The sequence below is a fragment of the Pituophis catenifer genome, unplaced genomic scaffold, assembly GCF_029215685.1.
Source record: "Pituophis catenifer annectens isolate HBS135680 unplaced genomic scaffold, rPitCat1.0.hap2 SCAF_7, whole genome shotgun sequence".
Taxonomy (NCBI): domain Eukaryota; kingdom Metazoa; phylum Chordata; class Lepidosauria; order Squamata; family Colubridae; genus Pituophis; species Pituophis catenifer.
In genome coordinates, this window is record NW_027256887.1 from 39491917 (window position 1) to 39508510 (window position 16594).

The window sequence follows — 16594 nt, forward strand, 5'->3', positions numbered from 1 at the left end:
AATAGCATTTATGCTTATATACTGCACCATAGTGCTTTACAGCACTCTCTGGGTGGTTACAATGTCAGAGCATTATTTGTATATTGCCCCCGAGATCTGATATCTCAAAGTTGAGATATGAGCAAGATGTTAAAACATGGGGTGTAAATATAGAACCAACAGAACTTGACAAGATACTGATGGGGACGGATGAAAAATTGATAATGTATAATTACTTAGTGACACTTAAAATGGAAGAACAGGTCAAAGAATCAATGATCGTATGGGCAAGAAATTTTAGTTATAACACTGAATTAGAGAAATGGCAAAAATTATGGGATAGGAATTATAAATTGACTATGGTCTCAGCCTATAAAGAAAATATTTACAAAATGTTTTAGAGGTGGCAACTACCCCCAGCAAGACTGGCAAAAATGTTTAGTAACTTGTCTACAAAATGCTGACAATGCAATCAGTCCCCAGGCACATACTACCAGATGTGGTGGACGTGCAGCAAAGCAAGAAAATATTGGAAGAAATTACACAATTGACTGAAAGAGATAACTAAACAGAATATAGATTTGAAACTGGAATTATATCTGTTGGGAATAATACCACATATTTAATTTTACATATACTGACAGCGGTAAGGATCATATTTGCTAAATATTGGCTCCGTCAGACGGAGAAGTGATTCGGAAAATTTTAGAATGTGCTGAAACGGATAGGTTAACTTTTAAAATTAAAGATAAAGAAGAGTCAGAATACCAGATATGGAACAGTTTTTATGAGTGGCTAGAGAAAATGGGTAGGAATTAGAGGAAAAAAGACTATGATGTCTGTATTAAAATAGAGAAGGTTATTTAACTCTAAGTATGATAATCTATAAAATGTAAATAGGCTAAGATATAAGAAAACCCAGTTTAAACTATTTGGTTATACTATTACAATTATATCTAATACAAGTGTTATCATATTATAGTTACTGTTACTAGTTACTGTTATGAGTTCATGTGTTAATATCTTTTTTTATTCCGGTCTTTGTTTGTGTAACTGACATACCCTATGGGAAAGATTAAGATTTGGTTTTCCATTGAAGCTGTGCCGATATGTACTCATTAAAGAAGATCTTTCAGAAGTTCTAATTTGCTTGAGTTCAGTAGTCAGAGACTTGACAGCAAGATCTATGCAAATGGTTGTGCCTGCTAAGTCTGAGTGCAAGTGTCTTCAATAGAGAAAATGAATCTTGGCTGATTCTCTTCCCTTGTTACTCTGATGCTTGATGGTGGGATGAAGACAAAACCACAAGATGGCAATTCTGCTCTTTCATCATCACAGGAGACAGTGCTGGCATAGATACAGACTAAACTCAAGTCAGTGCAGTGGCTTATGGAGATTGTTCTTCCAAAGGAATTTTTATTTGTAGTTTCCTTTGGGAAAATTACTCTTTCAAGCAGGCCCTGAAGCAAAACACATAATGCTCTGTACCGCTTCTCTGCTTTTGGTTTGATTGAAGTGAAAAGAAAACAAAAAGGATCAATTGCCTCAGAAAGCCACTTCCATTGTCTCTTTGGCTTCCTCTGTCCCCATCACTTTCCCCATTTTGCCTTTCTCAACTTCATTTTTTTCCCTCAACTTCAGGATACTCTTTAGACCATGAAAGCTTCACTGGCTGAATTTCTGTGGCCAAGATATCACTCCTCCATTGTGTTTAACTTTTTTCTTACATATCACTGATTCAAGTGGGTATCAACTTTCCTGAAATCATTAAAACAAACAGCATACTTGGTCAGTGCTTATAGGACTAGCTGCTAAAAATATATTGAGATATCCAGCTCACCTATAGCCACATCCACACAGCTGCTTTGCTATACTACCTTCCCATCCTAAAGCCTGCATAAAATCATGCCTCTCCAAATCTTGAAGAGCCCCCCCCCCCCCCCCGCCAAGGGTTTTACTGAATAATTTGAGTAGATGATGTGCTGCACTGTTTTCCATACAGCTTTAACATACAACATTCTGTGGAGGGTGATTGATGATTTCCTTGGCTGAAATTTCCTTGGCCTGGCCTAACATCACCCATCACATGAAAGATCACTAATTGGCACGTACAATGCTCTGTTATTCTGTGATCTATAGGTGTTTTTTTCTTTCATGTTGTACCAAAGACTAATTGAATAATTGTTGTTATTCCGTGACACTATAGGTTGAAGAGTCAACAGTTTCATCTATCAAACACCAGGTGACAGCACTATGTGAGATATTTTTTTAAAAAAATTCTTGGCTGCCAACTAATGGTCATCAAGATTTATGGAGTTGTTGAAATAAAACTGTTGAGTTTGAATTAGGAAAAAGGGGCTCATTCATTTAAAGAATGAAGCAGGATTATTTAGTAACATAGTAGTTGACATAGATTAGTAGAAATTGTTATTTTTTAGAAAACCTGATAATCAAATAGTATATAAATATGCTCTACATAAAAACTGGCACGCAGGTCATCAGTATACACTTAAAAATAACTAATATTACATAAAATTAGACAAGACTAAAAGGAAGAAAGAAAACAAGGAAGACTTTTGGAACAAGCTACTGAAGTTCTGTGGTGCATTCAGAAAGTACTCAATTTACTTTTGTCAATTTAGTCGTGCTGCAGCTTGATTCTACATTTGTTGAAATTCATTCTTTCTCATTAATCTATACCCAGTACCCCATAATGACACAGTGAAAACAGAATTTTAGAAATGTCTGTAAATTTATTTAAAAGAAAAAACTGAACTATCACATTGGTATAAGTATTCAGACCCTTCACTCAATATTTTGTTGAAGCACCTTTGGCAGCAATTACAGCCTCGAGTCTTTTTGAGTATGACGCAACAAATTTTGCATACCTGGATTGAGGGATTTTCTGCCATTCTTCCTTGCAAATTCTTTCAAGCTCATTCAGGTTTATTATTATTTTATTATTAGTCGCATTTCTATGCCGCCCAACTCCCTATGGACTCTGGGCAGCTTACAGCAAAAAAACAATGTGAACAATCACATAAAAGTTTTTTAAAAGGACATTAAAAACCCATACACTCCATTCCATGACCGGGTCTCGCAAGATCGCCGTAGCGAGATCAACAGCCCCAGGCCTGCCGGAAAAGCCAGGTCTTCACCGCTTTCCGGAAGGCCAATAGGGTGGGGGAGGTCCGGACCTCAGGAGGTAATTGGTTCCAGAGAGCCAGGGCAGCCACAGAGAAGGCCCTCCCTCGCAGGTCCGCCAACCGACATTGTTTAGCTGATGGGACCCGGAGGAGACCAACTCTGTGGGATCTTACCAGTCGATGGGAGCTATGCGGTAGAAGGCGGCCTCGAAGATAGCCTGACCCTGAGCCATTTAAAGGTAATAACCAACACCTTGAATTGCATCCGGAGACTGATAGGGAGCCAGTGCAGCTCGTGGAGAATTGGTGTAATGTGGGTGTATCTAGGTGCACCCACAATAGCTCGCGCGGCTGCATTCTGGACCAACTGTAGTCTCCGAACACTTTTCAAGAATAGCCCCATGTAGAGCGTGTTGCAATAATCCAACCGTGAGGTGACAAGGGCATGAGTGACTGTGAGGAGAGCCTCCTGATCCAAGTAGGGTCGCAATTGGTGCACCAGGTGAACCTGTGCAAAGGTCCCCCTAGCCACAGCTGTCAGATGTTGTTCCAATCTTAGCTGTGAGTCTAGGAGGACACCCAGATTGCGAGCCCATTCTGAGGGGGACAATTTCTCCCCCCCCCAGGACCAAGGATGGACAATTGACATAGTCTTTAGGAGGCAATACCCACAGCCATTCGATTTTGTCTGGGTTAAGTCTGAGCCTGTTGACTCCCATCCAGGCCCGCACATCCAGGTTGGATGGCGACTGTCGATGGACAGTCATTTTCAGACCCCTCCAGAAATGTTCAATAGGATTCAAATCAGGGCTCTGGCTGGGCCACTTTAAGACATTCACAATTCACAGTGATGGTTGTCCTTCTGGAACTCTGTCCCATCTCGACACGGAACCTCTGGGACTCAGTAAGAGTGACCATTGGGTTCTTGGTCACCTCTCTTACTAAGGCCCTTCTCCCCCCGATTACTCAGTTTGACCAGGCAACCAGCTCTTGGAAGAGTCCTGGTTGTGCCAAACTTCCTCCATTTGAGAATTATGGAGCCACTGTGCTCTTAGAAACCTTCAGTGCAGTAGAAATTTTAGTGTAGCCTTCCCCAGATCTGTACCTTGCAATAATCCTGTCTCTGACCTCTGCAGGCAGTTCCTTTGACTTCATGGCATTTGCTCTGCTACAGTATGCATTGTCAGCTGCGATGCCTTCTATAGAGAGGTGTGTGCCTTTCCAAATCATGTCCAATTTAATTTACCACAGGTGAACTTCAATCAAGGTGTAGAAATATGTCATCAGCTATCAAGAGAAATGGGAGGCACCTGAGCTAAATTTCAAGTGTTGTTGCAAAGGGTCTGAGTACTTATGCCAATGTGCTATTTCAATTTTTTCTTTTTAATAAATTTATAGATATTTCTAAAATTCTGTTGTCACTTTGTCTTTATGGGGTATTGAGTGTAGATTAATGAGAAAAAAATGAATTTCAACAACTGTAGAATCAGGCTGCAGCATAACAAAATTGACAAAAGTGAAGGGGGTCTGAATACTTTCTGAATGCACCGTATGTTTGAATACAATCATTTTTTGAAAGATTAAACCTCACCATAATGCTGCTGTAGCAATTTATACTGGGTCTGTTCCAAAGAAATTACTGTAGTCTTAAAGTCCATTACAATTCATTGGATCTAAAAAAGCACTGTTTACTGCAAAATTATGTTTTACAGTGGCAGAAGGGTCTGCTATTGCACTTTCACAAATTGTGGCAGGGAACAATTAACCATACCAAGGTAGAGTGAAAGTAACCAATTACACACTCAATTTCCACCTGATCCCTATATGTACTTTTGTCTTCTTGTCAAGTGGCTTTCATGCCTATCTATTTCTAGTTCCATTCTCCACAGAGTTCACAAGGTAAACAGTACACAATTATAACCTTAGCTGAGTTCTGCAGAAAATAATCAAGAAGCCTTCTGAGGGGAGCACGGTATGTTTTAAAATATGTGTAGTGCCAACAAGATATTTTTCAAATAACTCAAAGGTGTTGCATAACAATTTAGTTTTCAGGAAAGTTCTTAAAAGAAAAAAAAGGAAAGGAAGCTAAAGAAGCAGCCTAGAGTAGCCTTACAGCAAGTTAGGCAGCAAATAAATGTAACAAACAAACAAACAAACAAAGTGTCTCTGAGAAATACAGTTGAGCTGAAAAACTAACCACCTTATAAGTTGAAGAATCAAAGTAACAATAATGATAATCATAGTTAGCTACTGCAAGAAGTTCTCACGATGATGACATATAACTGTTTGTCAAAGTAGCAACAATGATGAATTGAAATACCATTTGCCTGCAAGCAATACCATCTGCCTGTAAGCTGGCCCAACCACAAAATAAACGAAGTAATATAAAATAAAGGAGCCAAATGTGTGTTGGGACTTTTGAATTCAAAGAGACAAGCATCAGCCACATAACACCCTAGATTGAACAAGTGTTAAGAAAGACACAAAAAAAGTCTGGATAATGGATAATGGAATAACTGGAAACAGCAGAATAGAAAAGAAACAACTGGAGAAAATCACAAAATATAAGGCCTGTAAACAGAAGTAAAATGACTATGGAAAAAAAATCAAAGGTAGTACCAATAGTGAAAGGCACCTTGGGTGCAATTCCAAAACATCTGGAAGGCCATTTGAACACCATTGGCATTGACAAATTCACCATCAGTCAATTGCCAAAGGCAGCTTTAGTTGGAGCAGTTTATATTCTGTGATGAAAACTTTAACACCATCAAAGAACAACATCTGCCAATCCCAGGCCTTTGGGAAGGACTCGATCGGTGGACAAAAATACTGAATCCAGTCTAAACTGGCTGACTGTGCAACCAACCATAATAATTGCAGTAAACTAATGAAACAGTCTATTTCAGTTTGCATCTATTTGGGATAACATGAAACAGTATAGAATGTTCCAGAGAAGGAAGAAACATTAAGATCTCAAGTCTTATCTAATCGTTCTTACTTTTTCCTTTGTGACAGAGAAATATCGGTTTGATTAATGTGACTTAATAGGTGAGAAAACAATTGCTATATTAGAATATATTTTATTTTTATATTAGTACAGAAAATAAAAATATAAAAAGACCAACAGAAGAACAAAGGATAAATATATAAAATGCAAATAAGCAAAATTAAAGTGATCATACAAAATAATAGTGATTAGAAATTTTAATACATCAATAAAGAGCCAGGTCATAGCAGGAAAAAAAAAGCATAATCTTCAATTCAAGATTATAAATCCAAAGCGACATTCAAAAATAACATTTTTTTTTGCCATTCTTAGTAAATCCACAGCCCTTCATTTACACGAATTCCAAATTTGTGATATACGTCTTCTCCAAACTATTTATGGATATTAAACCAAAATGTAAATGTAGCAGGGTAAGTCCATGTCATATGTATAAAATTCAAGTATTGTATACTTCCAGCATAACAAAAATGTGAACCAATTTTTTCTAAATGTTCTATGAGATATGCAACAAACATGAAAGAATATTTTATTCAATTTAGATCATGCTTAATATCCTTCAAGGTAAAAATATAAATAAATATATTACCGTGTTTCTTCAAAAAGAAGGTCAGGTCTTATTTTCTTTTGATCCCCGAAAAAACAGCTAGGCCTTCTTTTTGGAGTGTTCAAATTATTGACTCTTCTCATGGTGGTGGCAATGATAACCCCACCCAGCCCGCTGCTGGCCCACTTCTTTTGTGGCTGCTTGCCACCACTCACACGTATCGCCACGGCCTCCGTTTTGCCTTCAGATGCCTGCCGGAAGGCATCTGCAGCCGATAATAGAGCTCCAGCTGCAGAGGCCTTTTGGCAGGCATCTGAAGGTGAAACAGAGGCTGGGGCGATACGTGCGAGTGGCGGCAAGCGGCCACAGAAGAAGCGGCCACAGAAGAAGGTGAGGCAGGTGTCAGGATGTGCAAGGCCTGGTAAGTAGGGCAGCTCCACCTCCCCATGCCCACCCTAGCTTATTTTTTACCTGTGTGCCTTGTCCCACCCCAGGGTGGGTGGGGTCTCAATTAGGGCTAATTTTGTGAATGGGGCTTTATTTGATCGCATGCGCTTAAAAACGTGATAGGCTTCTTTTCAAGGTGGGTTGTCTTTTTGGAGAAACACAGTATTATTTCAATTTTTAATACAAAGTGTTTACTATTTGCTGATATATTCACCTTAATCAGCTCTATTCTAGACATAAATACTTGATTATAAATGTTAGATTAATTCAGCTATATCACTTTGAACACCAATTGAACATTAGAATATTAGAAGAGAAGTCATATGAAGAGAAAAACTCTCATTGTGATTTTCACACATTCATTACTGAGAATTTATAGAATTCTACAGCAATATTTTAAATAATTATCTTTTGCTGTGTAACAACTCCTTTTCCTTTTTAATATTCTCTTCCCATACAAACTAATCTATAAGATAGTTAAGACAACATCAAATGTAGCCTATTCTTATTTAAGTTGTACCAATTGACTTGGTTGACCCAGGCCAAGAGTAAATGGTTTAATAATAAGTCACCAGGTATAATCAACTAAATATATTTTCATTAATGGAACAATTTCCCAAAATTTATTACATTAGTTACACTTTCTTCTCCTTTATTAACAGGTATCACATATATTCTTTGTAATACATAGTTTACTTCAAGATATAACTAAAATATAACTGTTAAGTGCTTATAACTATTTCATGTTAATCTATTTGTTAAGGATATTCTTGACTCATAACCGATGTTACGGGTTATTGAGCAGAGTACCCTTCAAGTATGCACATGAAAGCGGCTGAGAGTGAATAACCAGTTAATATACTGACACACTGAGTTGTGGTAGTCTTTTACTTTTTAGAAAAAAAATAAAGCAAAGTCCAATAACAATCCAAGTCATACACAGATAAGATGATAGTTAAAATATCAATTCAGGGATATTCCAAGTACAAAGTCTTCTTACCAGTTGTTGTCATTACACAATAAAACAGTTCTTCTTGAGTTTCAAACAGGAACAAGTTCATTATTAAAACATTCAATAAATAGTAGAAAGCAACAAGTAGCAATGATCAAACAGTGATCATGCAGAGAGAACAGGTAGAGAGTAACAGCAAATAAACAGATAAAATGGTGTAGTGTCAACAAGCCATGATTCAGGCTTCCCCTTAAGTACACTGGCTACAGAACTTAGCCAATCAGGATACAGGATGATGCAATACAGTCTTAAAGCAATATAATACCTTTTGAGAAATATGTATTGATAGTTTATATACTGCTCAAAAAAATAAAGGGAACACAAGCAGAAGACATCTGAGATCTGAATGAATGAAATAGCCTTATTAAATATTTTGTTCTTTACATACCGTAGTTTATACACTGCTCAAACAACTAAAGGGAACACAAAACTATTGTATGTAACAAATAAAGTATTTAATAAGGCTATTTCATTCATTCAGATCTCGGATATCTTCTGCTTGTGTTCCTTTTATTTTTTTGAGCAGTGTATATTGCCTGACCAACTAGTTAGACAATAGCCATTTCCTAACATTCTCCCCTTTGGGCAGGACAATATATAATAGCTTACATTCTTAAACCATAACACTATTGTAAAATCTGTGTATGAAACTACTGTAAATACTGCTTTGGAGTTATCAGTTTCAAATCAAAAAGAATAAAACAACAAGTTATTAATATCATTAGAGGTTAATAGTCCATTCTACTTTTCCTAATTGCTATCTAAAGATTATATATAAATCTTTATTAATAAAATTGATACTATCCAAATCCCCAAAAGACAAGTTAGTGCCTCCCTAAGTCACTGGAGTATAAGAAAGCTGAGGAGGTGTACCATGATCAGAACGTACAAGATTTTGTTATTATAGCCACTCTCGATAAAAGTACTTTTAGAATTCCTGTGGAGTTGATTTAAATGATGGTTCTAGACATCAACATGATTTATGGGAACGATGCCCAACCTTATTCGTGTTAATGTCCAAACTATATAATCTGTCTGGAGCAGCACAAGGGAAGTGGCTATGTTTAGAAATGAGGGACATATACGGTCATGTTGTAAAAGAAATATTCAGCAATTCTCATCTGTAAAATAATATTTTTCCATACTAACAATTTTTACAGTATAACCAAAGTTTTGAGAAGCTATATCTCATCCCTGTGTTGTGTATCTTTGTTTTATGGTTTCTTTTTTTAAAAAAAGCTAATTTTATGTGATGGCTCTTTCCCAAAGCTCCACAGAGTTCTTAATTTTTGCTGGTTTATTTTTAATCCTTGCCATATCGGATGGAGTATGGGGACATTAACATGTCATCTGGCAGTGACTTTTGCCACATCACCAGCCTAAACCTAAAACAAATGGTTAGCAAATACACCACAGCATAGGCTTCTATGCTTGACCAGATGCATTCCCGGCAAACTGTAAATCATTGCTATTATCCTATACAACAACAGAGAGTGCTGATTTTATGTTCTACCAAGAAATCAAGCATATATTTTTTTGTAAATATTTTTTATTATTTTTTTCCAAACATAAAGATAAAATATAACTTTTAAGAACAAAGTCTCGATCCGGTCATAGATGGTTACCACGCTTACATTCCTTTAACAAGCTCCATTCAATTTCCCATTACATCTTTTGCGGACAGAAATTCAAAACATAAAATAAACAAATTTTAACATAAAGTCTAGCATCTCCACCTAAACAAATCCATTATATCAATACAATTTTACTTTCAAACTAACTTTCGCTCATTTTTATATCTATATGTCAATCCTGATTTTATCTTGTTCTTCTTCACCTTATATCTTTTACCATCAGTGTCAAAATAATTTTTAACAATATTCTAACCTCTTATTCCAATTATTTATCTTACAATTTTATCACCACAAATCTTAATTTCAAGTTCAATACAAATCCATTTTTATTACACTTTCTAAAACAAAATTCTATCTAATTCTTAATCTCTTGACCCTTTTCCTCGAATCTTAGTATCTTAAACACACTTAAAAACACTTATCATCTATTACAATTTTCATGTTACACAGATTTATCACAAAAACATGTTTTATTTAAACTAATTTCTAGCATATTTTCTTCCATACCTCCCTCTATTGTTTGGCTGTTTTCCAGCATATTATGTTTGGCTGATTCCCAGCATAGTCTCCTCCAAAACACCAACTATTTTTGGCTAATTTCCAGTATAGTCTCCTCCAAGCCAACCACCATTATTAGCTAATTTCCAGCATATTTTCCAGCATAATCTCCTCCAACTCTCCACCTATTTGTTTGGCTGATTTCCAGCATTTTATTGGCTGATTTCCAGCATATTATGTTTGGCTGATTTCCAGCATAATCCCCTCCAGGGCTCCTACTTTTGTTTGGCTGATTCCCAGCATAGTTCCCTCCAGGGTTCCCACTCGTTTGGCTGATTTCCAGCATATTCTCCTCCAATTCTCCTGTAAGTGTTTGGCTGATTTTCAGCATTTTAACTAGTTTCCAACGTATTTCCTCTGAGTCTCAAACTCTTATCTAGTTGGTATCCATCTCTCTTATTTTAATTTTCTCTTACAATATAGTTATCTATTTTGTGTCAGTTTCCCAACATGCTCTTTCAAATTAATTCTCAATGTATTTCATAGTAGTCATCATTTCCAGCATATGTTAAATTAAATCACAGTTTGTTGCTAAAATCTGTGTATCTTATAGTTTGTTCAATAAAACCCTAATCAAACATAATCACCATTCTAGCATTTGTTTGCATATTAAAATTAAAACATATTACATCAAACAGTAAATTTTCTTAAAGTTGTCTCACATTAAAATATACTCTTCTTTATTGTTTTTAACCACCCATATATCATCCTCTATTTTAATTTCCATCCCTTATTTTCTATTTTTATTACTCCAAAAACCCTCCTGTTTTTATCCAAGAATCATATATACCTTTAGGCTTTTAAACTTTACATTTCAATTTAGTTACATTTAAACTTATCTACTTTATTTCTTCCTTTTCTTCCTTTTTCTGTCTGTCCATAAATGTTCCATTTCAAAGTTCATCTGTTCAAGTTAAAAATTTTTGTATGTCCCTTTAATGCTTTATAATGTCTGTTCCATGTGTGATGCATCAACTTTCTGTCTTTTCTTCCTACGCCACACCTAATTTTTTTTGCTAAGCTTGTTAATTTCCATTGTCAAATGTCCAAAATGTTCCTTCTTTAACTTCGTTAACTTTCAGAGGTGTAGACTCCCAAAGATACATTTCTCCAATCCACTCCAAATAAGGAAAAAAAAAAGTCACTTTTCTAAATTATTAAAAGCCAATTCTTCCAAATTTACTAAAACAAAGTCTGTTTTGGGTCTTTATTTCCATTTTTTTTTCCTTTTGATCTTCAAGCACCACAGATCTGTAGCCGCTATTTAAAGTTGGAGTCTTATTTTTTCCAAAAAAAAAAAAGCCAAATAGTCCTGTTGTTTTGCCTGGGTTGGTGTCACTCACCTGGCTTCAAGATATTTGCTCTTTCTTCTTCTTCTCTCCTGCACGATCTTGTGTCCTGGTCTGCTGCGGCTTTGTGGCAGCCGCCATGGCTGCCTACCCCCACCGCCGACTTCGAGGATTCCTCCTGGCCTCCGAGGAACTTGCCTGTTCCTCTTGGCACACTGAGGCGCTCCTCTTCACCCCCCCCCATCCCTACAAGATGAGGGACGGTCCGAAGACCGATCGGACGGTGGTTTGTCAGTCAGGGTTTTCGCAGGCTCGTTAGAGCCCGCTATTTCCCCGACTGTGGCGCCATGGCTCCAGACCAGAAGCAAGCATATTAAACTTAACTGGATACAGATCATATAAACATGCATATGAACACTTGCATTTACATACAAAATTATCATATAGAGACTGTAAAAAAAAGATTTGCATCCTACAAATATTCTGCATATTCAGAATCTGATGCCTGTATATATCTTACTATGTGTAACAGAATGTACTTCAAATTAAATGTAGATAGATTTCAACACATCACCATCAAAATCTATAAAAATTATACAATAATTCAATTATGTATTTATCATTATGTATTATGTATCATTTGGCTATCAACACTTTTAGAGACTTTTAATAAAAAGTGGAATATACATTTTAAAATAAACAAACAGTCTTTCCCAAGGCTAGGTGAACTGAGATCACGTCTACATTTCACCCTGATCTATACAAACATCAATGTATGTATCACTTTATGAGGCTTAGGGATCAAGACAAAGTTACATGTATCAGTCTACCATTCTGTCAAAACCTTAAAACAGCAAAGAAAACCTCTAGGATTTAAGATTACAGTCCTTCCAGCCTTAACTTAACTTATTGCTGAGCACATTGTAAGCCGCCCTGAGTCTTCGGAGAAGGGCGGCATATAAATCAAATTAAAAAAAAAAAAAAAAAACTGGTGGCATTTTAGTTTTTCTAAAAAAAGGTTTTTCTCCATACTATCTTTGATTTGAGCTAATCAGTTTTCCCAAGAACCCATTCAACTAAGGGCAATAAGAAGTTAAGAACAATGGCAGCTTATAGTTAGACTGAAAGTGGTTCTACAGGATTTCCAAAAAAAAAAAAAAAAACTTTCCTGGTTATAGCTGGAGATACAATAAATTGAATCTGTAAGTTGTTTGTACAGAATTCAGGGGAAGAATAAACCATAAGATTCTCAGAATTTGAGATGTAATATTCTCTAATAAGTACAATTTCTACAATATGTGCTTCTATCCTAGAAGAAGAAATATATCATGACAGTCAAGATGATCCAAAGGTTAGAGTTATATTATATTAAACGAATTTTAATGCTATCATTTCAAATATTAGCTTTTTTGAAAACATATGATTAATATTTGAATAGAGAATATGTCTATATATTTCTTTTCATATACAAATAAAATATATGAAATCAACTTACAGAGAAAGGAAAGTAATGTTTACTGAAATAGGTCCCAGATTTGGAATAGCTTCCAATTCATTGTTGTTCAGTTTTCTGTTTTAAAAAAAAAATAATGAAAGCTTAGCCAAGATAGACATAAATGGTAACTGTATCTTCTGATTTTCCCTTCCTATTTTATCTCTAACAACTTAGCAGTTTTCATCTCCCACCCTCATAATGGCACAAATTCCCAAAGAAAAAAAAAGTCTTTTAATGATGCTGACTTCTACAAATGCCTACTGAATTGTTGTAAGTTCTTTGAACATTTGCACTCATCATTTATATATGGAATAATAAACCAGATAATTCTTTTGGAGATTATCCTTTATGTGGTACATGTGGTTCATTTACTCCTCGGTGCTAGGGAAACTACACACACATGGAAACTGCTTTACTGTTTCTTTTTTACTCTTAGTAGTTGGTTTCTGCATATAGATAGAAAATCCATGGCTAGTTGATTGCTTGTGGTTGTATAATACCTTCTGTGGCTTGGCATATACTGTAACTGTTACTACCCATGCTTTCCATTTGCTGAGAGCTCAGCTATCAAACAAGAGGAGCTTTCACTTAGGAGTATGGGCAAGGAGTGTAGGCTATTGAAATACAGCAATGTGCCATGTGTCTAAATAGGTAAATATATGATCATGACTAGGCAGAAAACATTACAAAGAAATCAAGAAATGCAAAGCGAAAGCCAACTGTTTTATATATCAGCTTTCTTTGGAATCACAACTTATCACTGAATGCAAATCAAAACATTCTAGGTTTTATATGCACATGTCATTATGATTTTAGAAATTTAAAATAAAGCAATGGAAAAGAAGACATCTTATAACACAGATAGCCATAAGAATCTGGAGGCAGAACAACTACTTACATTTCTCGCAGATTATAAAGATGACTCAAAGAACTAGAGTTGATTGAAGACAAACTATTATGGCTTAGATCACTGTAAAGTTAAAAAAAAATGCATGAATACAAAATGAGAGAGATTTAAAAATAATCTAAATACATTTTGATTCGTATATATCTCCTCCCATTTTCCCTTAGCAGTTCATACGATAGCCTTTCATATATTTTTATATGATGTCTATCAAGTGCATACAACTCAAAAGCTATTTTCATAGGAGCTTAAAACAATAAAATAAAAAACTATTTAAGACCAGCATGGCAATAATTGTCCTGTGTAGCATATAAATCAAACTTTTTTTTTCTATCTTGGCAGCATAGGAAACCAAAGGCACATCTGGCAAATAAAGCTTTCTATTTATAATTTTCACCTGATATGTCTAAATTTGTGGTATATGGATGTATTGATGTTGGGTGGCATGGAAACTTCTTCCATTCATATGTCTCTGCATCATTAATTCTCACATATAAAATGGTTAACATATGCAATGCCAAGAATAACCCTGAATAAATACTTCAGCTTCAAGGCATAACTCATTTCAAATTCAGTAATGAATAAAACTGTTCAATATGTCAAAGAAATCTATTTCCTGCAAGATCATATGTTTATTTCTGGGATGCATGTTCTTGATGGGCATGTATCTGTACCTTCTGGAATAAATGAAAAAATGCATGAAAATGATATATCAATATTGTATAAGTGGTCTAAAAAAAGCTCACAATAAAGACCACCCTGATCTATACTAATATTTATTATCATTTATACTAATATTTATTAATACTAATGTAGTAATATTTGACAAGAGATCAAATAATTTATAAGATTATAAACCCAATCTTATAAAATTATGATTATTAAAATACATTAACCTTTATTCTGCATAAGCAAAGAATATGAGATGAATAATTATTTCAACACAGGGTTGCAGGTTTCTATTAACTTAAGTCACAGCTAAATGCATACATCCTTTTTTTATTTTATGGAAGGCACCAAAGTAGAAACTATGAGTTCTAGTCCCATCTTAGTTACAAAGTCTATTGTGTGATTTTGGGCCCATCACTCATTCTCAGCCCTAAGAAGAAAACAATGGCAAACTACTTCTGAAATATTGCTGAGGAAACTTTAGGAACTCATCTAGGAAGTCAACATTGACTGGAAGGCCCTGACACTAAATAAAGGTAGGAAGGAGTCAACATCATGAAATAATATAGAAGACATACTTTCTTTCGGACCTGCCAGATAATAACAGAAGTGACTGGAATTGCTTTGGTAAAGTTATAACTCTGGGAATGTAGTGGGGAAGGAACCTGACACAGATTTTACATTATAGAAATCCTACTGTTGCAACTACTGCTGTCAAAACTGGACTCAGAGAATTTTCACTAAAGAGCTCAAGCTTACTCTCCATCTGGACTCTATCAAGGAAGTTATATGTATATATGTAAACATATTTGTTATATGTAAACATATTTGAATTATGTTTCAGGCTATCTTGTATTTTCAGGCACTGCAGGTATCGGCAGATTTTTTTGTGATATGTTCTTTCCCTCTTCTCTGTCCAGATTTTATAGTGTGTCTTCACTGTTCAGCAGCCAAAATCAAATACTACATACTAATACTTATAAATCAGGGCCGGATTTTCCTATAGGCTAACTAGGCTTCAGCCTAGGGCCTCAAGATCAAGAGGGGCCTACACAGTGGTGGGATTCTGGGGTTCTAGGGGGTTCGCCGAACCCTTTGTTAAATTGCTGGCCCGCCCGCCCCTCGCCTCCCACCCGCGCGGCGCCAGCCTACCGTAACCAGGAGTAGGCAATTGTGGCTCTTTTACAACCTGTGGACAGCTTGGCTGTCTCAGGAATTCTGGGAGTTGAAGGCCACAGGTTGTAAAAGAGCCACAATTGCCCACCCCTTCCCTAGCCTGAGTTCCGCTGCCTGGGATCCATGTGGGCTGCCACGTGGTTCCCCACCGGCTCCAGAGGCAAGAGAGCAGGATTCCTTCCGATGGCTAGAGGAAAAAAAACCTTCAAATTCTTGCCGCCGGGCTTCAAAGGGCCGCCCTAGAGCCAGTGGTGCAGCCGAACCCTTTGTTAAATTGCTGGCTTGCCCCGCCCCTCCGCACCACTATTTATTGCCAATAAATAGTGGTGGGCGAGGGGCGGGGGAGCCAGCAATTTAACAAAGGGTTCGGTGTTTTTTAGGTAATTTTATTGGCCCGCGGAGCTTCAGCATAGGCTAATTAGCCCTTGCTTAGATCGGCTCCCGACCCCCAGCTGATTTGTCTCAGCTGTTTTGCTCAGAGCTCTGCTGCTTGCTTGGAAAGAGTGCAGATTTTTTTCCCCCTAGCTATACTGAAAAACGAAAGAGAAAGTAAAGCAGGCTGTAGGCTTTGCACGTTGGAAAATTAGGCAGGCAGATTTCTTTTTCCTCACCAAAAAAGGTAGGTGCAAACAACGGGAAATTTAGGGAAAAAGAGGAGATTTTAAAACACAAAAGAAAAAAAGCTCTATTTAACTAGGGAATTGTAATAATTGAGATACTATTAATTGTATATT

The 16594-nt window shown here is 36.3% G+C and overlaps 1 protein-coding gene across 2 annotated transcripts in view; it reads right to left on the minus strand.

Annotated features, from left to right (window-relative positions):
- LRIG3 (leucine rich repeats and immunoglobulin like domains 3) overlaps positions 1-16594 on the minus strand; it is a 92807-nt gene that overhangs the window by 57446 nt on the left and 18767 nt on the right. For both annotated transcript variants that reach the window (XM_070946748.1, XM_070946747.1), the window contains exons 2-3: positions 14010-14081; positions 13112-13186 (exon numbers count right to left, since the gene is read on the minus strand). In XM_070946748.1, coding sequence (XP_070802849.1) covers positions 13112-13186; positions 14010-14081 — 147 coding nt within the window. The remainder of the gene's footprint in view (positions 1-13111; positions 13187-14009; positions 14082-16594) is intronic.